Raw genomic sequence first — 23,759 nt, forward strand, 5'->3', positions numbered from 1 at the left:
TCTCCCCCTTGGGGGCTCTTCCGCAATACAGAAGTTAAAAAGATAAAAATATTTACAATAAAGAAGGAAAAAGAAAAAAAATCAAAAAAGGGGTATAGTTGAATTAAAAAATTCGCAATTAATGTTATGTACATTACAATTAAAGGGGTATTTACAAATTTAAAATATGTTTAAAAATTCTCTTTTTAAAAAGGTTCAGGTCATGTGTCTCTCTAACGTTCTTTGGCAAGTCATTAAAGAGCTTCGCCCCACGGTAGGCAAAAGATCTCTACCCTGTTTTTAGTCTACACTTCGGCAGCTCAAGATCGTTTTTCTGCCTGGTGTTACGTATGTGTATGATTGAACGTCGCTGAAATCGAAGATAGCTTGGAGTGAGATTATTCAGCTAAGATTTCCGTATTAAATATATCCTTAATTTTGTATTTAAGTTTGAATTACGCATTTTAAGATTTTAGCGCTTACCAAAAAGGGTATCAATCGAACATTAATTCCTAGTGCAAAGAGCCAACGTTTGACCGTGCACGCAACTCACCTTTGACTTAGGTTAAGCTGTTTAGAAAGGGACTTTAGTTCCGAAATCTTCGCAAACAACCTGTAGCTGTGCAGATCAGGTCCTGTGGCACGTTTATGAGCTATTAAAAGCTTTTCCTTAATATATTCAAGAGCAAATTGGTTGCTCAAAGTGGTACGGATTAGCAATTTCTTTGTTTTACAAATTTATGATATTTGGTTTTCATTTTTCAGCTGTCAGAATGCGGCCACAATGCTAATGCTATTAGTTCGACAAGGATTAAAAACGATTTGTAGTTTGGTTTTAAGGGACGCTAAGCCAAATCAGACTGCACTAATGATGTCCGTTTTCGCTTCAGTGCAAGCGAATCAATCCTTTCTTATATTTTGACTGTTTTTCGGTATACAGCCATCTCTCTATTTGCGGACACCACTATAAGACGGACATCCCTTTAAACTTAAAAGCGTACGCCCCGAGGGTGCATGTACGCTTTAGAGAGAGTTGACTGTAGATTTCAGTCAACCTCGCTATTTTCCTTTTTGGATCGGCATCAGAACTGTTTATGAGTGATGCGCATCAGTAATCAAAGGCTCTTCGAGCAACCTCATGGTAATTTGGTAATTCGATGAAGTGCCGACCTTCGCATTTCTTTCTAAATAAGTGTCCAATAAAGTAATTCAATCTCATTTTATTGCGTTAATGTTTATTTTTCCAATAGTTCGTATATTTCGTGCTCTCAGGTTTCGTAGCGCATCAGTTTTCACCACAAAATTTACCGTGTGTATTACCTTTGATCCTTAGCTATTTTTTGTGAATCATACTTTTCGTCAGCAGTTTTGAGAGCGGAAAGAGAAGATCGCCCGAGCACTGTTTCGCCGATCAAAAAGATGAAAAAAGATGACGTGACCGAGGCGAGAGATGCTGTGGATCAAGCTGTGAGTCCACACGTCAGGCGTTTCCCTCGTCCACAGCCATCACCCCTGTTTTAAATAGCGTATTGCGTGTCGCCAGGCCGAGCAGGGGGCGCCGCGCCAAAAAGAGAAAGAGACGGAAAGAGTGAGATTAATAGACCGTAAGGCCTAATTCCCGTGGATCCACGGAGCCCTTCGTTCACGTCCCAAGAGAGACCTGGGATGAGGTTTAGGTTTATGATGCGTTTTACAACCCTGTCAGCACGTTAATGCATGAATAATGCGGTAATTAGAATGGAGTGACGGAAACACGTCACTTCAAGTTCGCGAATCATCACTACACCTCATTACCATTCGGTAAAAACGAGCTACAATATACAATCCGTTTAAAAATTGATTAAACGGGGCGATAATCGAAAACGATTAGTAACGACCTTTAGAAAATTAAAGGGACTGTGTCACGGCTGAGTAAAGTTTATTTTATTACGTTTTGCCAAATCTCGCTATGAAACTTACTTTTTGAAAAGAAATTACTTTTCTTGATCTAAATGACAAAACCATAGCTTCATTGAAACGAGATTTGTCTCCTGGGCATTACAATTCAAAAAGTTACAAGCAATCGAGGTTATCTTTGAAAACTGTTCAGCCCAACAACATTTCAAAAACCCATATTGCAATCCGTTTCAATCTTCGTCACTTTTAACCATCTGTACCTTCTTTTGTATTTGCTGTGTTTTTGAAATGTTCCTTCACTGTTTTAAGAAGGTTATTTTTATATTTCGCCGAATTTGATGCTCGTTTCCCATGACACAGTCCCTTTAAGGATTGACTGAGGCAGAAGTCAGAACAGAACTAAGGTTTATACGAAATGGTGGTCTGAAATTCTCTTACACCGCTACGATCAATTTATTTTTATTTTTAAGTTTGGATTTTGCATTTTAAGAGTGTTAGCGTGACCTAGACAATTTGAGTCAGAACGCGTCGATCTTTACCCCCGCTATTTTTGCTTGATTTTGGCGTTTTTAAGCGTTTTAACATTTCGCGTTTGTCTACATCTGCAGTTTATAGTCTTTTCTAATAAATTAAACACGCCGTTTCCGCCTGTTTTGAGCCCTATATCAAAGGAAATTTTACAATTAGCGAACTTATCTGGTGACTTCCACATATACATCGGCACTTTTCGCGCAGTTTTTCTTATCACATCCGTAATACATTAATTACTGACGAGAGGAAATGATGAATGCTTATCTGAAAACAAAACTATAAAGACTGTGTGATTTCGATTCCTTTATTTATAGCCATTGTTTTACTGGTTACATAGAATGATCAAGCTTTTCAATAAACAATAAATCACTGATTATAGGACATCATTGTATGACTTCGATTATAGGACATCATTCAATGACTTCTAGAGCAATAATTCTCTTTGCAATGCATCTGTGATTGAAAAAAAAAACTCATTAGACCAGTATTGCTAATATTCGAGAAATTGTGCTTTCTTGAAGACATTTTTGAATGTCTTAAAGTTCAAATCGTTGGTTTTGTCAGTGCGTCTAATAAGTTAAGTGGCTAAAGTATCCGTCTTCGATTCCGAGCTAGAAGTTGCATTTTACTAATTTTAGCATTTTATTAAAATATTTAGAATCCGTTATTTTTTTTGTTTTTAGTGAACCTTTTTTGTGTTTTTTTATTGCTATTTTTTTTTTACTGCTGGAGGCCCTTTGCGCCAACTTGGCGCCAGGGGACAGGTGAGATGCAGGTGACTGCTATTTTAGTATTGACATTGAAACAAAGACATTCATTAATTCTTTCATTCATTCATTTATCAACCATTCACTCATTTTTATCTCAACAAAATATCATAAGAACAGCAATTGAAGTTTAAATTTTACATCACATACAGTACTGACTGTATGGTGTTTCTTGGCTGCGCCCTTCAAGCCTTATTTTAATCAGTTTTGATTAGTCAACTGTTACCGAAAATATTGCAAGGGTGAACACAACTCTGTAAAAACTAATATCTTAATTTAAGAGGTTTCGTCTCAAGTTACCTCAGCACCAGAATAATAGCTGACGTAATTTCTCAGTTATTGTTCTGGTGCTGGAGTAAAACGATACATCTTAACTCCCTTGCTCCAAAAATTCCCAGTTTATTATCATTTAATTTTTTATCTCAGTATTCAGCTGAAACATAAATGTCAAAAATATTTTACCACCGACATAGCCGAGTGATCATATCGTAAACCTGGGCTCCTTTTGATCTCAAGACTTACCACTCACTTTTTTAACAAAAAGTTATATACGTCATGTAAGTGATACAAAGTGTTCCTCTATTTACTTTAACGTATCCACTTCTCGTCAGGGGACTTAGAATGGGAATTGAAAGTCTGGAGTCGGCGTTTCCTCTGTCAGCTTGATCGTGAAGACTGCGTCCTCGGGTTGAGTGGTAGGTTCAGATTCTGATGAGGCCAGAAAAAGATGAAGGTGAGCAACATAGGCACGCAATGGCGTACATACAAGCTTTGGCCCAGCAAAAGAGTTGTGGTGCGGGATACACATTTGAGGCACATTTTGGACATTTTATTCATAATATGCATGATAACAGTTTCCGTTTTTTTTTATTTGAATGATGTTGAGCTGTAAAAAGTCATTGACCTTCAGGGTCATGTCGGTTGATGTTAAATAGGAGATACCCTACCCCCCAGCTGTAAAATTTCCGATTAAAAACAAGTATCTCTCCTTGCTGTTTCACCGATTCAAGAGAGGTTGTTGTCGAATTTTATTCTACTCTCTTTGTGGTCAATCTTAATTATTTTCCAGATAGGGGTAAGAATGCACTAATATCCCTTTGTGTTGGTGATCTAACAATTCCCTTTCAGTGCGGACGAGTTGTTATCAAAACCGTGAACTGGGTGAAAACATACCACGGACGGTAGCGCGAAACTGTCCTGTTTTACCCAAATTGTTACACTGCCATTTTTTTCCTTTTAGTAATGGTAATTGATAAGTTTTCTTATTTCTATTTCTCCATTTTATTTATCCTCAATATTCTAATATATTATTGTCTTTTTTTCATTTTGCTTACTGTAATGTTCTGTGGTGTTGTGTGTTTTACCGACCTTAATTTGTATTGACATAATTGTAACACTGGCTGCCTGCCCTTTTTAACTCTACAGTTATTTCAGGCAGCCAGGCTCCTAATTATTTATTTATACTATATATATATTCTGTTTTCGTAAATAGTTAGGGTAAATAAGGTTTTGTTGTTGTTGTAACGAATTTCCACGTTCGAAGTGAATTTTTGTTATATTTTGCAGATCTGAACTACTACTAATACTACTAATACTGCTACAGCAGCAGCAGCAGCAACAACAACAACAACAACAACAAAAACAACAACAACACGAGTATTTTCATTCAAAAGAATAGATGAACAGTACCGCAGTATGGACAACACTGTCCTTTGGGGATGACAGGATCTTTACAGCTCACTGGAGGACAGAACGTTTTAACCATTTTGCAACTTGCTTCATCTTGATCTCCACTGTGACATTCACAATGTAGGCAGTTCTTGCCTTTGTGCTCCAGCCATGTTTGGCCCGTCTTTCGTCCATTGCACTCTGAAATCACCAAATCAATGCACTATATTTATATTATATCTAGTTCCTAGAAAAAAAGACCCCCGAACAGACGCGAGCTTTGCTTAAATTGGATATTACGAAGGCTGACAGCACTAGAACTCAATAATACAACGTAGGTAGGTATTTATCTGTTATAACGTTATCATAATTATTTTTTGTTGTAGTTGATTGATACTTATATAAGGTGGCTTCAAACTAGTGTGCGTGGTAGGCTTATTTACGTTTTTCATAGCTTAACAAAATGGCTTTTAGACATTAGTGCACAAACCATAGTTAGCTAAAAGGCCAAATTAAATCAGGCAACTATAACTTTTGTACTTTTTAACTCCAAGACTTTCATTGTCTGCACATTAAGAAGGTATTCGATTCCTTTCTGCTTAATTAGCAAAGTATTAATAACTAAAGACAAGGAAATTTATTTAAGAAGTTAAAAGCATGCGAGTTGATGACACTTACTAGACGGTTTGCAAATCGGACAGCATTTATTGGGTGGATGGATAATTTCTGGGCAGTGTTGCCTGAGAAACCCAACTTCGCAAGTGTGGTTAAAGCAATCGCGAAACTCTCCACGTGAACAGTGACACACTCGGCAAAAGGCGTTCAGCTCGTTATCGGTTTTATGATACATCTTAGCTTCATCTCCATCTTTGTATAACTTGTCTTTAAATGTACACTGCTTGTTGTTCTCTGTAGAATTAAAGTAATTAACGTTTTTATACTTTAGGTTGTTTACTACTGCATGGGATTTGCGATAGTTAAAATAATCATAGTCCAAGCCCCGGTTGTTTAAGTGTATATGACATGACATTTATTTGAACAAAATGTTACTCTTAGGGCTGTTGCCATGACAACAGTTTTGCCGCTGGTGTTGTCTCAATAAAAACTGAAATTCCCAGTTTTTGTCTTAAACCAAGAGCCATCTAGTTCAGCCAAACCAATGGTGGGAATTAAGGCAATATGGGAACTATGTCTGTTCTAAGCAGGATCCTTTGTCTCACTTTAGAGGTCAGATATGGGGACATTTGTCTTTTTAACAGAGAGAGACTGGAGCTGAAAGAGTTGCTATGGCAACAATACTAAGGGTGTCATTTTGTTCCTTTTGTGATGCACATTTGTGGTGCCAAGTTTCAAGAACACTGCTTCAATAGTTTTAGAGATATTGTTTATTCAGTATTTACCATTTTTTAGAGTCAAATCTTGTGACGTCATCACTGATCTAATTTGCATAATACAAAAACGTCAATATCTCTGAAACGAAAAAAGGTATTTCGAAAAGAAAAACGCCATTCTTCTGTATTTTGAAAGGCCTTTCAAATAAGCAGAAAATATTTTTCATGTCATATACGCAAAGGATGGATAACGCTATCCAATGCTCCGACGAATTACATCAAATGGGTAGCATAGTTTTTTTTGTAAAAACCTTTCCGCTTCGAATCCACTTGATGGTAATGATTTATCCGGTGGATAGCACTATCCACCCTTTGAACGACAGGGCCAATGGCTAAGTAAATGCTATCAGTCGAAAAAGAAGGCTGCTGATATCAGAGATCAGGTTTCTGTTATTCGATTTATTTTTACCTGGAATTTGGCTTTTCCTGTAAATGAAGATGGATTTTTTTGACCCGACATCATTTTTGCAATCATCTGGATCCAGTTTCTTAATATCAGCGTCCGGCTTCCATTGCTCCTCGTTTCCTTTTCGGCAAACAATGTTTTTCTTTATCTTCTGGATTCCAATGATTTCATAGTCGTTTTCCTTGGCTTCTGGAGTACACTGATCGAATGGCGTTGCGGATGTGGCTTTAGTCTTCTTGTAAGCATCTTTACCGAAGATTTTCACCTTCTTCAGTGCCGCAAAACTGTAACAGCCCACAGGTTCAAAATTCTCAGGGACTAAACATAAGAGAAAAACATTAAAAAAGCGGCTTATACGGACGACGTAAGCAAAAGCAGGTGTCTCACCTTAGCAAAGAAGAAGAAGAAGAAGAAGAAGAGGAAGATGACGATGATGATGAAGGTTAGCCCCTTTCCCACCTCAAACCCCTACTCCCTTTTTTTTCGCCGCCGTTCTTCGCGCAAATCCCATTTTTTAAGCTGCTCCGTAACTAACCGAACGCCTGGAACAGGCTAGTCTCGCCCAAGAACACAGTACATTTGTGACAAAAGGAACAATACAAATTAATCCAGCGACACCTTACTCAAGTAATGCTTACCTTCCCTTTTTTGTTGAGCTAAATTGCCATCTAAGTCCCTTGATTCCTTATGAAATAAAGAACAAAAAAGGTCGATTTTAATTTCATTAATGATATTCCGTAAAGAGATACCCAGCGCCAGCTAATTCTGATCAATTCTCAGTCTTCCCAGTGTTTTTGCTTTGCCGATTAATTATTTTTTTTAAAAAGACAATGACTTTCAACATTACAAACCTTGAGAGGGCCGAGTGGATTACCAGTTACTGCGCATGCTGTCAAGAAAACAAGGCTGACCACTGAAATCGCCTGAATTGTGGAAAAACAATCATCTGTCACATAACATTATTCTAGGAAGAAGTGCCAAGGTATTTAGCACTACTGTGCTAAAGCGTGGAGGTTAGGAACATCTGTCATTCCTGTGGATGAACTTGAGTTTCCATTTGAATGGTCTAAATTAAAAAACTTACAGACAATTCCTTTCAGATTACACAACCGGATCTTACTAAAGGAGTCGACGAATAAAAAAGTTTTTGTGTATCTGTAATACCTAAGAAGGGTTTCAAAACCATAAACCTGATTTAAAATCGTGACGTCAGACTTACTTTCATTTTTACTGCAACAAGTCTATGTCCAACTTTAACTCTGATAATTTGATTTTATCCGAAGAATTGCCCTGAAATAGAAGCGTGTGTTAATCTCAATTTAATTTCATGTAAATAACTAGAAGTTGCACCATATCTAGCTGTCTTTTTCTGTTGAAAAAAAAAATGCAAAAAGGCAGTGTGACAGATTCACCACTCAACAACAAAAACTACAGCGATACCGACAAATAACCATAATTGGACGGATGATACTCACCATGGCCAATCACAAAAGACACAGAAAAACCATTAAGCCAATCAAAACAAAGCAAATACATGCTGCAAGAACGGAGCGCAGGAAAACATGTGTGAGCGTGTCATGATTCCTTTTGGTTATACACTTCTAAATCACGACTAAGTGATGCGAGTGTTTTAAACCAATCTCGAAGCGTAGTAACACAAATCCAAAGCGAAGACTTTCGATACTCAAGTAGAAATGGCTGTGGTGGAGTTTTTGGCTATTCGAATGTCAATGCCAGTCACATGATCATAACCCTGCCTGCTAAGAAATATATAAAGGATTTCATTCATATGCCACTGTACGCGGAAGGATTTACTGAAGAAAATCAACTAACAGCTTGGTGCTTGCTCGGAAAGTCACTTCGTAAAAGCGACTTTCATGAAAAACCGAGCAAAATCTTGATTTCGTGGCAGAAGTTGAAAAATCGATTTTCTTCATTTTTTGCTGATTAAAAGCTTTTGGGGAGATAGGAAACCTGATGTAGTTTGTTCCCCCCCCCCCCCCCCCCCAGAAGTCTTTTATTTTCGAGAAAAAAAAGAAAATTAATTTTCGTGGTCGGAGTCACAAATTTGCCAAATTTTAAAACCGAAATTAGCTATTATGAACACTCCTTGCCCTCGCTTAACTTTGGACACTTTCTATCAACAGAAAAACTATTTTTCTTTTGCTAGAATATAATTTCAGGGCTTTAGCGAATTTCTTCGAACTGAAATAAATTAAAAAATGAGGCATATTTGAATTTGATATCTATCTAAAAAACACTTTCTAGATCTCTTACTTTAAATACGTACAGACTGAAGAAAATTAAAAAACAGTTTAGCTATCATTCTTTTTCGCTTTGAAGTGTGCCAAGAAAAGGAACTGAACGTTGAATAAACCTGACTAATATATTATTCATTTGAATTTAATAACTTGCAGAACACAAATTCTTGCTAAGATCATAAACAGCCATAGAGACTCCGTGGAGATTAAAAAACACATTATTACAAAGATGAACATTAATGCGCAGATTACAATTATCGATTTTTCGGCCTTTCACGGTAGTAAAATCGGGTATTGACTCTCTCAGTGAGTGAAGACTTCATCACAATTCTTAAACCTATAAAAAGTTTATTTTGTATTTTTCAACAGCGAGACTGAAATGAACCATTCTTCGTTTGATAAATGGTCATGAAAATTTATTTACACAATAAATACGACGAAATACGATGCGTTTATTGAACTCTCACAAAAGCAATTTATCGGCTGTCATAATTCTGAACTTTACAAATGAAAAACACATTGTTCTTGTCAGTAGAAATGCCACGTTCTGAAAAGCTTCATTTTTAGAACGTATGCTTTTCTTGAAGCCAAAACCTAACTGAACGACCGCTGCGCGTTTTTTAACTCGGACTTTGAATCCATTAACCATTTTTTTTCTTTAATAAAGATATCGGAAATTAAGATTTTTAAAAATAATACTTTGATACTTTTTTTAAAAAAATCACTTTGATATTATTTTTATTTAAAGGTCTGGCTAAACTGTGGCGCCGTTGGGTGGCCAAACGCACTCGAAAGTTTACCGCAATCACACGCAATTTGCAAAAAAATCCAAAGCAATTCCGTCAATTTCGGTCAAAATGTAACCAAAATACAAATGATTGAGTGCGAAATTTTGCGTTGCGTTTAGCCAGCTTTGTGTTGGCTGGTGAAAAACTTGCGCCGAATTACGTGCAAATTTAATCCCGACCAAAGTCAACGCATGTGCATGCAAGCCAAAGAATCGCATGTTGACGTCAGCTTTCGATCTTTATATTTATTCAAGAGGTATTTTCTTTAACAAGGACGTTTCCCTGATGACAAAGACTGAAATCTGCGGCAAAGCGAACAATATCGTCAAACTCCTTCATTCAAATTCTCCTAGTAACTAATTTTGTACAAAATGCGTGGGGATTGAGAAAAAAAGAAAGACTTTGTATGTTGAAACGTGGACAAGTCGTGAATATTGGTTGCAAAGAAAGTCAAACAGTGAAACCAGCAACAATATCATCGTTCTTGAAAAGATAAGATGCTCTAGCTAAGAGAAGGTTCTACATAAAATGGTCTATTACAATTGGGTAAGTTTCAATTTTACATTTTTTAACCCTTCACGAGTACTGAAACTACAACTGATTAAAGATGTTCCGTTACCTAGCTTTCGAAAAACAGTGATAACACGTTGGATCAGAAACCGAACTCGGATTTTCGCGTGAAATTCATCTCTGCTGCTGGTTTTTCGCTATAGCTTTTCGTTCATATTGTAAATCGGGCAAGGTCAAAATGTATAAACAATTAGGCAAATACATAAATGCGTTAATTTGTATTTTCAAATTTCTCGTTTATTTTATAATGTATTATTGCCCCTTGCTTGTACACTTTTAACGCGTACTAATTCATCACTTCTCCCTAACTGATAATTTGAACTCGAGGCTTTTATGGTGACCATGAGTGTTAGATATCAGTAAAACAGACATAGCTCAACGAATCCACAAAAGTTAGTGCAAGAATTTTGGGCCAAAGGCCGCTCGATGTTAAAATTTGACATTATTTGCCTCCGTGAATGGCGACTAATTCATGCCGATAATATATGCAGGAAAATGAAAGTCGGCAAAACCGAAAAAGGTGTCGATCAATTAAAGTTTCTAGGTTACGCGTTAGTTAAGCCTGAAAGGGAAGCCAGTTGTTTTCCCCTGTAAACAATATCAGAATCTAATTTATCTCGTCGGACTTGTCGTGTTAAATGAAAAAATGAAGAGAGAGCCCAAGAAAGAGCATTTTTAATTGTCCATAAATGAAAAAATGGAAATACCAAGCTGCTTTGGCTTCCTCCAAGGAACTGGCGAGCTTGTGTATTTTTAATTTTCCACGCTCAGCGGTTAGATTGCAACTTGAGGTGTCTGCAATTCACCAATCCGATGACGCGCTTATTTAGGACGAGAGCCGACAAGAAGAACAAATACTAGATAAAAAAGCTCTATCTCGCGGCTTTACTTAAAACAGTTAGCCGGATATGAAACTGTTTTTTGCTTTGCTCTGCTTTCTTAGCTTCATTCCATTTTCTTTCGTTCGTTCTTTCAATTCCTTCCTTCCTTCCTTTTGCAATTCCTTCCTACCTTCCATTTCTTTTCTTGATTTTTCCTTCCCTTTTTCTGTATTCAGATCATTAGAGTTCTTCTCCGTAGTACAGTTTTCAGCCCCAATATAAACGCTCTCTAACTTATGCCGTATACTACGCCTCAAAGCAGCCATTAATTCGGTGCTCGAGATTTTTGTGGCGTTTGTTCATGTTTTCTTCACATCGACCAAATTTCAAAATTCATGATGCAACAAATGTGCACTACTGAGGATAAGGTTAAACCATGGTTTACCGTGGTTACGAGTTAAATGTCTCGATTAGAGAAAATCGCAATCTGCCGTATGTTGCCTTTTTGTTTACAACTAGGAAGCAACTTCAGAGCAAAGAATAAAATCTAAAAAACTTAAAAGTACTCTTTTTTGATAAGTGCTTTTAGAGCTTTCCGCCTTAGAAAAATAAAATCTCACAAAAATCAACTGAAGGAAAGCAAGCCAAGGGCTTGTTTGATATATCTTACCCTAACATGAGCTCTGTTCCTGACCGTCCCAAATGAAAACAATATGAGTTTTCTTCCTGACCGGAGATTTGAACCTCAGATTTCAAAAGACTTTTATGAGTAATTCTAATCGATGTTTACATCTTAAGAGAAATAATAGAAGATTATTTACAAACTCGACAGCAATCCTTTTTTTATTACATAGCATCAATATTTATCAATCTATAGGAGGCGGAAGATTGACATTGAATTCGTCCCGCTGTGGAGGTAAAAAAAAACAGGACAATATTTTATGACATAGCTGCTTGATGGAAATTTTTTTCTATACATTAAATCCAATCAGATATTTTTGGCTTGACACTTAGCCATTATGTTCTGCTAAAGGAGAGACCTTTCGAATTTTTATTTAGCATTGTCAGTAAAAAGATTTGCTAATCCAAATAAGCTTGACAAAATATCTTTTTGGTTCTCTTGTCACTAATGAAAGTTTTTAATATTTTTATTAACCTGGCAAATGAGCAATTAATAGCATTTATCCCGTCCGTAAAGTCATGAACATCAAAGAAGAAACACTTTCTATTATCAAGCGAGGTTTTTGAGCTTGTTTAAATAAACAATTTTTTACTCGCTTATATAAATCCTTTTGCCATTTAAATATTTGCGAAATAAGATTTTTTTTATTAAAATCATGCTGAGAATTTGATAGCAAGCAGTTACATCGATATCAGTGTTTGTTAGGCATTGGCAAATGCAATCAAATCTTATTCAGTGCAGGAAATTCCCGGCCTTACGGATAATTATTAGGCAATTGACATGGATTTTTTTCTCAGTTGTGTAAAAACGATGGGACTTTTTGCGAAAAAATGTCATGCAAAGAATACAAACGTTAGTGAAAAGCTAGGTGGTATTTTAAACAGCATATAAATCTAAGAGACTAGGTTACATTTTGAATACTTATTTGACAAGTTTTAGAATATTCTGCTTCCAAATCTAACAGTGTTGTTTGTCAATGAAAAAAAAACTATTCGTCGTACATACGGAAATATCCAATAAAACTTGTTTCAGTTATTTTTCCTATTTAGGAAATTGAAAGCATTTTGATTAATTCATTGCGTGCTGTTCCGATCGAGAATTATCATTATTACACTTACATTATTACACTTAAAAAGATCTACCGAAAGATGAGCATGCGGATTAAAATTTAAAAGAGCAAACAAAATATTTACTGATTGTTGAATATCTTCTTCCAGAGGATAGGTATCAAAGAACGGCTAGTGGAAAAATGGAGGAGGTTTTAAATATTTTCACTATCACTCGCTATTGGTGCCCTCTCAGGGCACAAACTTCCCGGTGTTGTGGTCTGATCTTTGCCTTTTCTAAAAGGTGCGTGGGGAAATGCTCGAAGATATAAGCTATGATAAAGCTACTCTACAAATCCGAGGGTCAATAAAGTATTCATATCAAATTGTGATATATTTTTCGCGCTGTTTCCCAACCAATCAAACGCCTGGAAAGAAGAAATGACTGACATTTGCATTGAGGCTTACTGAAACGGTTTCGAAACTTAGAAAACCTTGTGGAGACTGGGCACTAGCTTCCAGCACTAGGATTTCTGTGATCGTGTTGGTGCGTAGCGTGTTGTATCCTAAATGATTGGTCTATGGTTACCATGGAAACCATATAGCTCACGTTATATTTGATCATAGTTTCTTCTAGAGCGATATCGTTGGCAAACCTTCAAACTTAAGATAATATATAGATTAAGCAAAGTCTAAAAGCAGAGCTCCACGGACATTTATTTCTTGAGCGCGGTGCTGACTTGTAAATAACGACAAGAAAATACTTGAAGTGAATGGTTATTCCTACTTTATTTTATTTGTATATTTTCTTACTTTGGCCATGGTTTATTCTTTTCTACCCTCATTCTTAAATTGTTTTGAAGTTATGAGGCTCAGCTCGTTTACGCACAGTGCAAGAACTGTACGGACGGACGGACTTACGGACAATCACCTGACAACCAAAATGTTTCACCTCGATGGTTCTCACATTAGGTCAGTATGGGGCTCCGCTCGTTCCCGCTCAGCTAGATACATTACGCTAAACAAGGTTTCGTGATGTTTCTCTGAAGTCAATCTTGTTGCTTGATCTCTTTTGTGTTCGCTAAGGCTTTATAAGGGAGAAGAGCCAAATTAAAACACGTGTACACGAAAAATTCAAAATACTCTTCAACAACTGACCTTTCAGTTTCCCGCCCACTTCAATGCATCATCCTTTTTAGGTCACGTGACCTATGACGTACAAGAATCTCTTAGTGATTCATTTGCAATTTTCATAATTTTATAAATGGTTTTCTTGGTCACAAACTATAAAGTAAGTAAGTAGTAAACGGATGTGTCCTAGCAATAGGGTGGTAAACGGCGTGTTATGCGTGACGCGCAATTGGAGCAAAAACTTGCCCGTGACACGTGAAAAAGTTCTCATCTGGCCGTTATCTGTGAATTGCCAGTGCCAGGTAGTGAGTTAAGACGCGTGATCTGCTTATTTTGAGGACCGTGATTCGTGATTCTGGCTGAATACGTTCGTGAAAACCGAATATAAATTATCCACTTATAAATCAATTGTAACAACAGTATAATGAGCGCGCAATGTCATCCAAAAGCGAATGTTAGGTAAAACAAGCGTATTGATGAACATTTGGCGTATAAACGAATTATACATATCTACAAATCAACGCTACTTTTTAAATCCCAATTTATTTTACGCGTCGCGTTAGAGTTTTTTTTTACGGGGAAGGCTGTGGGTGATATTTTTATATGGGAACTCATAAAAACGTTTTCACGTCTCCCACGTGAGAAAATTAATTAAAGATACTCAACAAGAAAAAATAATGACGTTTTACATGTTTTATTTATACGGAACGCGGAAACGTATGCTCGTAAGCAAGCACGTTATATAACGTGCTTGCTAACGTGAATGTGATTTTCATTAGACCTTAATAACTGATAAATGAATTTAAGGGCATCCATAAAACCAAAAAGGAAATATTATATTAAAATGACATATAATAACCAGCAGTTTAGACCAATAGACAAAGATGATGCCACTATAAATTTACTTTTTTATCCTTAATTCTTCAACACTGCTACGAGTATCTGTTCCAGGCGTCTTATTTTTCTTATGGGGAAAGTTGCGAAAATATACTTTTAGAAACTCAAATTTTGATCTGATTCACAGCCCCAGTATGAAACAAAATTTTGTTTCAAACACAGTGACCGAATTGTTAAAAAAATTAATTTTCATAAATTCAATTGATTTGATATTAAAATACAATGTTATCATAATACATGCTTCCTAAACGGGGAAAAAAGAAATGATGCTTCACATTGAAATTTAATTGTCAGGAAATGCATTTCGCTTACGAGTGCGCGTGTGGGTTTTAATTTGTCACAACAACAATAGCGTGATACTAAACCTACAATTGTTTTGTGTCCCGCTCTCAAAAGCCAAGCTTGTACTTAGGTTCTATTCCCTTTGTAACCTTGAAATTTCTTATTGCCCAGCCAGGTTTGGCTTGGCAATAGTTGTTTGAAATTGTGCAATCGGTACAAACAAAATTTAACGAAACGTGCGCAAGCTTTTTAACGTTCACATTAAAGTGTAATGGAGAATTAGAAAATGATAGAACAAACGTGCTTGCTTGCTTGCTTCAATCATGAATCATTTATAAAACTGATAAATGAATAAGCACATTTTATCAAAACCAAAAACCAAATATTAGATAAAAGGGACAGCCTTGATGACATGCAATTAGGTCAATAGACAAAATTAACGCCACTAACTTTACTTTTACCCCAACTTACTTTAACACAGCCACGAGTTTCTGTGCAAAGCTTTATTTACGGGGAAGGTTGCGGACATTTGACAACTCAAGTTCTTCTCTGACTCACAAAATTAAATAAAAAATTTATCTATACTACGTAGTTTACGTATTCAGCTTTCTAATTTCAAATCACAATGACAGAACTAGTAAAAAATTAAATTTTCATGAAGAGCTTTTACATGATTTAAATTACAATGTTATCATAATACATGACCACCTAAACGGAAAAATAAAAAAAAATTCTGATTCACATTTAAATTTAATTGCTAGGAAATGCGTTTTCTTAAACAACAGCGGGGTAGCTTAAATTGCACGACAAACGAAAAAATAGGCGACTAATAACGAACCCCTTCAGAAGTGACAAAATAGAGACTTCAAAGTGATTGTTTTGTCATAAGCTATAATCAAGAGAGGATGATTCTCTTGCTATAATTCATGACCACTCAAAAGCAACCAATCACCTAAGTCGTAATGTCATCAATACCATTTTCACATCCCTACTTAATAACCGGCCGTGGTCGTTATTTCTCAGTTTTAGTTTGAGCCGTGATTGAAAAGGAAAGTAAGGTACGTATGATTAGTTTGAGATCTAAGATTGTTTCCTTTAACTAAAATGTTTCAAAAAAACTAAACGTGCATGTGTATTTTCTTATTCTCCAGGTTGTGTTCATTTGAGGCAAAGACGCCATCTGTTGGAAATATTCATTTATTAGACAAAAAATCAAGGTTAGTAGAACGGAGTCTCCAATGTCAGTATTATCAACAAATACTGTGGGAATCATGGTTCGTGACTAGATTTTTGTACTTTGATTATTTGGTGAACTATCATTATACAGGAACTCTACTAGTATAGAAGAGCGATGTATGCTTTGCGTAAAAGGTGCATTCTTTTCACTAGAAAGTGTGTGTTTTCTAATGTGTAGCTGATTGCGCGCGGAGCGCAGGTCCATTGTATAATAAATGTCTACCAAAATATTAGGCTTTCTAATTTTCCTTGATAGTTAACACTTTTTGGCGAACTGTTTGCATTTTATGCTCAAAGGTAGAGTTAAGGCTTTGCTTGGCTATTCTTTTACAGGGCACATGTTAAAATGTATAGTGAACAAAAAAAACACGAATTAAACTAAACGACTGCGTTTAATCAGCAAATGATCACTCGAGATGACTTATGACTACAAAGCTGAATGCTTCCTGACGCAAACAAATTAATCAAACAAGAAGACGTTATAAAATGACTTTAATTAGAAAATGACTTTCTCTAATTGCGCGATAAATTTGCAGTTGGCATTTGCCATCAAATAAAACGTGTTAACCTCAAATGATTACTCCTGGAATTGGACGTAATGAAAGAAGCCATCTTTTTTTTTTGCTCAATGACTGTCCAATTCCAAAGAAAGCGACTTCTCAAAAACAAAAACCTACACTACATGAACAGACCACGTAGATCAAGTGGTATTGGGAATTTTTTAAAGTTGGTTATAAATTTACAGCAATTTATTATCCTTGTCAGAAGGTGTTTATTTTTCGCTACCAACCGACCCACGAAATTTGCTACACCCACAACCCCTACAACATCCACGCACTCACCCACCCACGCGCGCGCCCACCAACCCACCCACCCACTACTAAACCACCTACTCAGCTACCCACCCACGAACCCACGTCTCACAAAAAAATAATGTAGCTTGTGACATCATCATCTCCCAGCCGTACAGTTAGGAAAGTTCCTGTCATCCGGGATATTACTTGATGGGTCACGTGAGTCGAGCGTAATTCAAATCCTCTTTTGTTGACGTTTTCAATAACCGAAGACAATTTTCCCTTCCTCCACACTCTGTTTTATAGTATTGTTATGTGAGGTTGGCGAGGTCTCCTTAACCTTTACGTACCGAGAAAGTACTTTGTTCATTTTTATATTGTGTGCTGTCTAATTTTGTTAGAAAATTAAGCGGGCCACATTTGTTTTGAGTGACCAAAAGTTGCCGAGCAACACGCACTCACTTTATATACGGTTGTGATTAATTAACAAGATAAAAATAATAAAAGGTCATCTTAAACTTCTATTTCAGGATAAATCTTCATATAATAGTGCGAAAATAGGGCTGGACGTGACTTGCTGCAAAATGAAAGTAAGTCTAACGTTACAATGTCATGCGACCAAGTACAAAATTTTGTCGGTCGACTGCTGAATATTCCTAACTGTGTTCAAAGTATGTGTGCTATAAGTGACCGATATTTGTTTCGTTCTTCTAATACAGGTGTTTTTAGTGGTCAGCGTTGTGTTTGTGGTAGCATGCGCAGTATCTGCTAATCCACTTGGGAAGCTAAAGGTTTGAATAAAATTTGGAAGTTATATTTTTGTTGAGTAAATTAGTCAGCATTGCCGAAAATATTGGAAAGATTGACAAGGTTGAGCGAATAAACTGAAGTCGCATGACTGATTTTATTTGGCACGAAGGCGTTTAACTTAGCCCTTGCCATCCGTTACGAGTTCGAAAAAACAGTTAACTTACCGTACTAGTTGGCCTACAGTGCAGACGTTTTTCGTAGGCATGCGAGAGTACTACCACGCGATCTAGTAGATTCGCCCCCATTTTGGATGTTGGAAGCGGAGAAAACGTGAGAGAGACGGGGAGGGGGTGAGGGTGCGAAGGGAGAAATTTTACTTCCTTCCCCCTCCCCCTCCCCCCTCACATTCAGCCTCACTACTACTCCCTGGGACGCGTTTTCTCCTCTCCCCAATCCACTCCTGAGTACGAATCCAAGATGGCGCTTGCCCGATCAAAATGCGTTCGCTCCCTAAAATACGACAGGCAAACTACGAGTAAATGCCCTCAATAACAACACTCCCCCCCCCCCCGAAAAAAAAAGTTACCAGGAATGCGGGACCGGCAGAGAAATTAACGCGTGAAATTTGTTTGTTACTTTTTTATTCCCCAGCAATCGAGGAGCTTAGATGGCGATTTAGTTCGAAAGCAAATGGCAGGTGAGCAGGATTCCGGATTGAAGCTCCATATTTCATTTCTTAAAATCCCAAGAATATGCGACAAATGGAAACTGCAAGGTCGAACGTCAATTCAGTATACATCATGATTTTTATTTTATAATAAATGCTCAAGTCAGATATTAAAGTGCTCTCTCGTGCCTTTTTCATCTTCAGTTCATGACACTTACGGAATTGTAGGCTGTTACAGTTTTAAGAAACTGAAGAACAAGAAAATCTTCAGTAAAGAAGCTTACAAGAAGACTAAAGCCACATCAGGAACGCCTTACGATCAGTGCATTCCAGCAGCCATGAAAAACAACTATGAAATAATTGGAATCCAGAAGATAAAGAAAAACATTATTTGCCGAAAAGGAAACGAGGACCAATGGAGCTCGAACGCTGCTATTAAGAAACTGGATCCGAAAAAATGCAAAAATGATGTCGGATCAAGAAAAACAATCTTTATTTACCAGAAAAGCCAAAACCCAGGTAAAAAACAAATTGAATCACAACATTGTAATATACAATATTCATACGTAATTTTAACCGTGCGTATCTGAGGTCGTGATTTAATTTGTCTCGCTTAGTTGAACCTTGCTCGACCTTTTTTGTTGAGCAGACGCAAGCTAAAAGTCCTCCAGATGTCTTCTCGCTCCTTTCGTTTTTCTCTCTTCTAAAGTCAATTTAAATAATCTGTAAACGCATAAAAATGTTTTGTATGCGAAAATCAGCCTTCCGTTGAATAAAGAAAGACTGTTTAAATTTTCTTTGGAGAAAACTTTGAACACAAAAAGAGTCAAAAGGTATTTAAAAATATAGAGAATATTATGGATAGAATTAAAATATATTTTAACAATCTGCTTGTTTTTACACGCGTTTTCTTTTACTTCCTGTCTTCGGGTTATCTCTGCATTGCTTGCATAAAACGTCGTATTTACAATTCGCTTTGCCAAGCCGATCGAGCGCCTCATCTCCTGCAACTAAAATGTTAATATCCTTTTCGTTTACAGCCACGTGCAGTGCCAACAACAAGGTATACTACGATGGGGATGATATCGTTTATCATAACGTGACTTCTCCAATCGAAGATGCCGCGTGTACCAGCTGCCGGTGTTCTGCTGGAAATATTACCGAATGCGGATTTATGTATTGTGACATCGGTCTAGGGGGTGTGCCATCAGAAGTCTGCGACAATTGGGTAACAGGACAAGAAGGAGTGTGTTGTCCTCGCTGCGGTAAGAAAACAAATAAACAACGGTATAAGATCCAGGGAAGATTTCTATAGTAGAATCTTCTTTCCAGTCAGTGAGCGGGCATACTTGATCCGCTTACGAGAGTTGCCTATTCTTGGTTTTCACTTGATGGCATCAAAATTCCAAAATCCAGAATCGCGAGACCCCTGAGGTTTTTTTTTCCTTCACTGGCTATTAGACGTCCTTAATATATATCTTGATGAAGGTTTTAAGCTCGATAGCATCCGCCGTCTTTAAGATAGAGCATTTTGAATTTTGTAGTTTCACGCCACACGACATCAAAGCTGGCCGCCACAACGTTGTCACGTATGCTTAAAAAATGCATCATCCTGTGACTTTTAAGTGAGAAGTGTTTATGTGAATGTTTACTTGTTCATGAGGGTGAACTGACCGCTTTTTGTAGCAGTAGTGAATTCCGGATGTTTTCATTAATTTCGGGTCGCCATGTTGGTGTCCCACCACACGGGCACCAACATGGCGTTTCGATACTGTGCCCCCTGAATTTGCGTGAACAATTTGACGGATAACTCGAGTACAGAATAACATACAGACCTGAAACTTGAACAAGTAGTCAGTTATATAGTAGTTTTCTACAACCTGTAATAATCTAGTTTTGGATCTATTTTTGCGGCATGACAGTTGCGTGACACTAAAAACCAATTGAATTCGTTATAAAAACCGCACCGACGACTATGAAGGTCGAACAATTTATCAGTCAATGTTTCTTTATTATTTTTAGTGTGTTCGAACAATGGCGACACCTGGGTTAAGCGTTTAAGCTCCGGTCACTGCCATGAGTGTTCGTGTAAAGATTCCTCTGTTCAGTGTTCAGGCCGCATAATGTGTCTAGACTGCCCTGGCATCACTGAACAAGTTCCTGGAAAGTGCTGTCCCAAATGCACTCCAAGTAAGTTTTTATGATAAGACAACATTGCAACTGCAAGGTCTGCGAGACTTATAAGTAATTGTAAAATAGGCACGTAAATAACAAGCATGCCAAAAGTTTTCAGAAAAAGTTTGGAAAAGAAACACTTCGCCAGAATAGCGATATATCTTTCAAAAAATTCGATTTTAATACAGTTTATTAAAGTATTCCCATAGAAGAAATTTTCAATGGAGTATCGTAAAACCAAAAGCAAAGTAATCACCATAGCCAATCACAAATTACACAGACAATCCAGTAAACCAATAAAATCTCGAAGCAAATACATGAAGCTGGCACAAAGCGCAGGAAAACGTGCGTGAGCGAGTCACGATTGGTTTTAGTTTTAGTTTTGTTTGGCTAAGAAAGTGGCGCGAGATTTTTAAACCAATCACTTAGCGTAATAATGCAAAACCAAAACAAACGCAAATTACTTTCGAAACTCAAGTGAAAACCGCTCTATGTAAATATGTATTACTACATAATTACACGTAATAAAAAACAGAGCAATTCAAATAAAGATTTGTAGATAGTGCAGTTCATACGGTCATAGTTGACATACGTCGTCCTCGGTTGTGTGTAAAACCAAGTAGATAAAAATATTTTGCGCTTGTTTGGCTTGTCCTTGGAAGGCGCTCAACTTCTCAACTATTTCACAAATTATAATTTTTCCAACTTTAAAGATCGTTCAATTTATTAAAATATTATTACTTTGTTATTGCCTTGAACTCTGCAAAGCATCCAAACCGCCAACCACAGGACCCGTATTTACGATCCAGCTGACGACAACCAGGTCGCCGCCAGTCTTCCCGCCTTTCCCATTTGGCAATAGGCGTGACGTGATATCACGTGATGAGCAGTTTTATGGTGAAGAGTACGACGAGATGGAACAATAAAAGCCACGTGACTAGAGTGAGTAGATTAATAACAGAAAGGAAAGAAATATTTTTAACTCCCCTTTGGTCCCCTATCGATTAAAACTTCTTCCTCATTTTTGAATAAAGAAAAAAGACAATTTGTTTGTTATGAGAAAAATTCACTGAATTGGAAATAGGAAAAGATCGAGATTGTCAATCAGTGATCGCTTTCGGCAATTCTACTTTTCAATAAAACCTTGATCTAGAAACTGCAAAACTTCATGAAAATCAACTATTTGATTTGTGATTTATACGCAAAACAAAAAAAATCGACACATTTTTGTCGATTTCATTCGTGTTTATAAAACCTGACTGAGTAAGTGCCTTTTTTTATCAGATAAAGTGGACTATTTTTAGGATTTCTCTCGGGTATTGTTTAAGTCGATATTCTCAAGCTCTTGTTTTAATTCACTTATTGCGAAAAAGTCATAACTTTATTTTTTTTTAAATGGCACTTATTTCTAGTTTTTTAAACACGAATTGAAATCGACAATTAGGGGGTCGTTTTTTTCGTTTTGTGTGTAAATCACAAATCAAAAAGTTGCTTTCCTGGAGTTTGCAGTTTCTGTAGATCTAGGTTTTATTAAAAAGTAGAATTGCCGAAAGCGATCACTGATTGTTATCGCTATAAACTGTCAGAAATATATATATATGTATTTCCTTTTTTCACGCTATTCAAACATATTATATATATATGTTTTCATGATTGCAGGATTTCAAGATTGATATTCTACAGGAAACGATGCACGGACAAAGTTGTCAGTATTTCTGTTAACGCAAATTAACAGATTACTACGCAAACAGTGATTTCGTATAGCTGTTAACCTCTTTATTTAATTTAAATGCAATAAATGACTTTTCACGGATTTATGGTTTTGCATGGTTTACTTTGTTTCGATGAATAACTGCAAAGTTACAGTAAAGTTACAGGTATGCTCAGTACTTTGAACGTCGATATCTTTATGAAAATCGTCGGACTTAGGGCGCATTCTTTTGGGACTATTCCGGAATATGAATACTCGGAATAGACGGTGATCGCGTTCATTTGGGACCTTTTCCGTTTTCAGAATGAACGGAATACTATGCCGTTCATTCTGCTCCCGATTGCAGAATGAACGGAATACGGTTTACTCGGAATAGGCAGAATATGCATTCTTTAGGGATAGTTTGGCGGAAATCATACTCGGCCGGCCGCCCTGTTATTAGCCGCCCCCAGGTCATTCGCAACTTACGCTTGCGTGAAAACAATAGTTCTCAGGTTACCTCCGCCACCAGTATTCCGTTTTCAGAATATGCGTTCTTTTGGAAACTGATATTCCTTGTATTCTGTTATTCCTGCAAAACCGAAATGAAAAAAGCCAGAATACAGTCAACTCTCGCTACAGCGGACACGCTCGGGGCGTTGTTTAGTGTCCGTTATAGCGAGAGTCTGTAATAGCGGGAGTCATTTCCACCTTTCGCCGGGGATCTGGATTTTGTCCGTAATAGCGAGTGTCCGCAATAGTGAGGTGCCCGCAAGGTAAGAGTTGACTGGAGTCCCAAAAGAATGCGCCCCTAGATTATTCATAGTTATTTGTCGATTATGCTGATCCGGATGACGTCATAAACCCTCTATCTCTGATGCGCCATCTTGAATTTAATTATTTCAGGCCAACTAGTCTGAATAGCATGCATGGATACAAAATTATCCAGAAACTATAATGAAACGTTAAAATGAACTAATACTGCAAGTATGTAGCCTTACGACAACTTGACATATTTTTGAATTTTCATTGGTCAAGAATCAAAACAGTGGGATTTAATGAAATGCCCTTCAGAGAGTTAGAGAAACTCCTGCTCTTGTGTACTTTAAAGTTATAATTATATTCACGTCTTTTTTCAATCTGTCAAAATATTAAATTAAAATTAGTTTAAATTTAATGAAATGCCCTTAGCGTAAGAGAAACTTCTGCTCTATGTACTTTGTTCACAGTCACGTCGTTTTTATTGGTCGAGAAATTTTAAACTGTTTTAACTGCGACATTAATAAAAGCGCCCAAGAAACTCCTGCTCTGTACCAGAGCAAGTCACGTGG

General features: G+C 37.0%; 2 protein-coding genes across 3 annotated transcripts; one reads left to right on the plus strand and one right to left on the minus strand.

Moving 5' to 3' along the window:
- Positions 1–2,696: 2,696 nt before the first annotated feature.
- LOC144660373 (uncharacterized) lies at positions 2,697–11,839 on the minus strand. The gene is made up of 9 exons (XM_078520977.1): positions 11,749–11,839; positions 7,858–7,928; positions 7,490–7,561; positions 7,277–7,322; positions 6,642–6,956; positions 5,520–5,750; positions 4,863–5,042; positions 3,761–3,881; positions 2,697–2,859 (listed from the first exon to the last, which is right to left on the minus strand). Exons 2-8 carry the CDS (start codon positions 7,861–7,863, stop codon positions 3,790–3,792), a joined length of 942 nt encoding a protein of 313 aa, XP_078377103.1. The 5' UTR covers positions 7,864–7,928; positions 11,749–11,839; the 3' UTR covers positions 2,697–2,859; positions 3,761–3,789.
- On the plus strand, positions 9,641–22,545 carry LOC144660372 (uncharacterized). 2 transcript variants are annotated; one of them, XM_078520975.1, is made up of 11 exons: positions 9,641–10,233; positions 16,140–16,174; positions 16,268–16,333; positions 17,677–17,736; positions 17,866–17,937; positions 18,548–18,593; positions 18,768–19,082; positions 19,604–19,828; positions 20,586–20,753; positions 21,507–21,680; positions 22,398–22,545. In XM_078520975.1, exons 4-10 carry the CDS (start codon positions 17,731–17,733, stop codon positions 21,662–21,664), a joined length of 990 nt encoding a protein of 329 aa, XP_078377101.1. In that variant the 5' UTR covers positions 9,641–10,233; positions 16,140–16,174; positions 16,268–16,333; positions 17,677–17,730; the 3' UTR covers positions 21,665–21,680; positions 22,398–22,545. The 2 variants fall into 2 exon arrangements, with proteins under 2 accessions (XP_078377101.1, XP_078377102.1); XM_078520976.1 differs by lacking the exon at positions 16,140–16,174.
- The last annotated feature ends 1,214 nt before the right edge of the window (positions 22,546–23,759 follow it).

This window comes from Oculina patagonica, chromosome 7, assembly GCF_052425735.1.
Source record: "Oculina patagonica isolate OP01 chromosome 7, crgOcupat, whole genome shotgun sequence".
NCBI lineage: Eukaryota > Metazoa > Cnidaria > Anthozoa > Scleractinia > Oculinidae > Oculina > Oculina patagonica.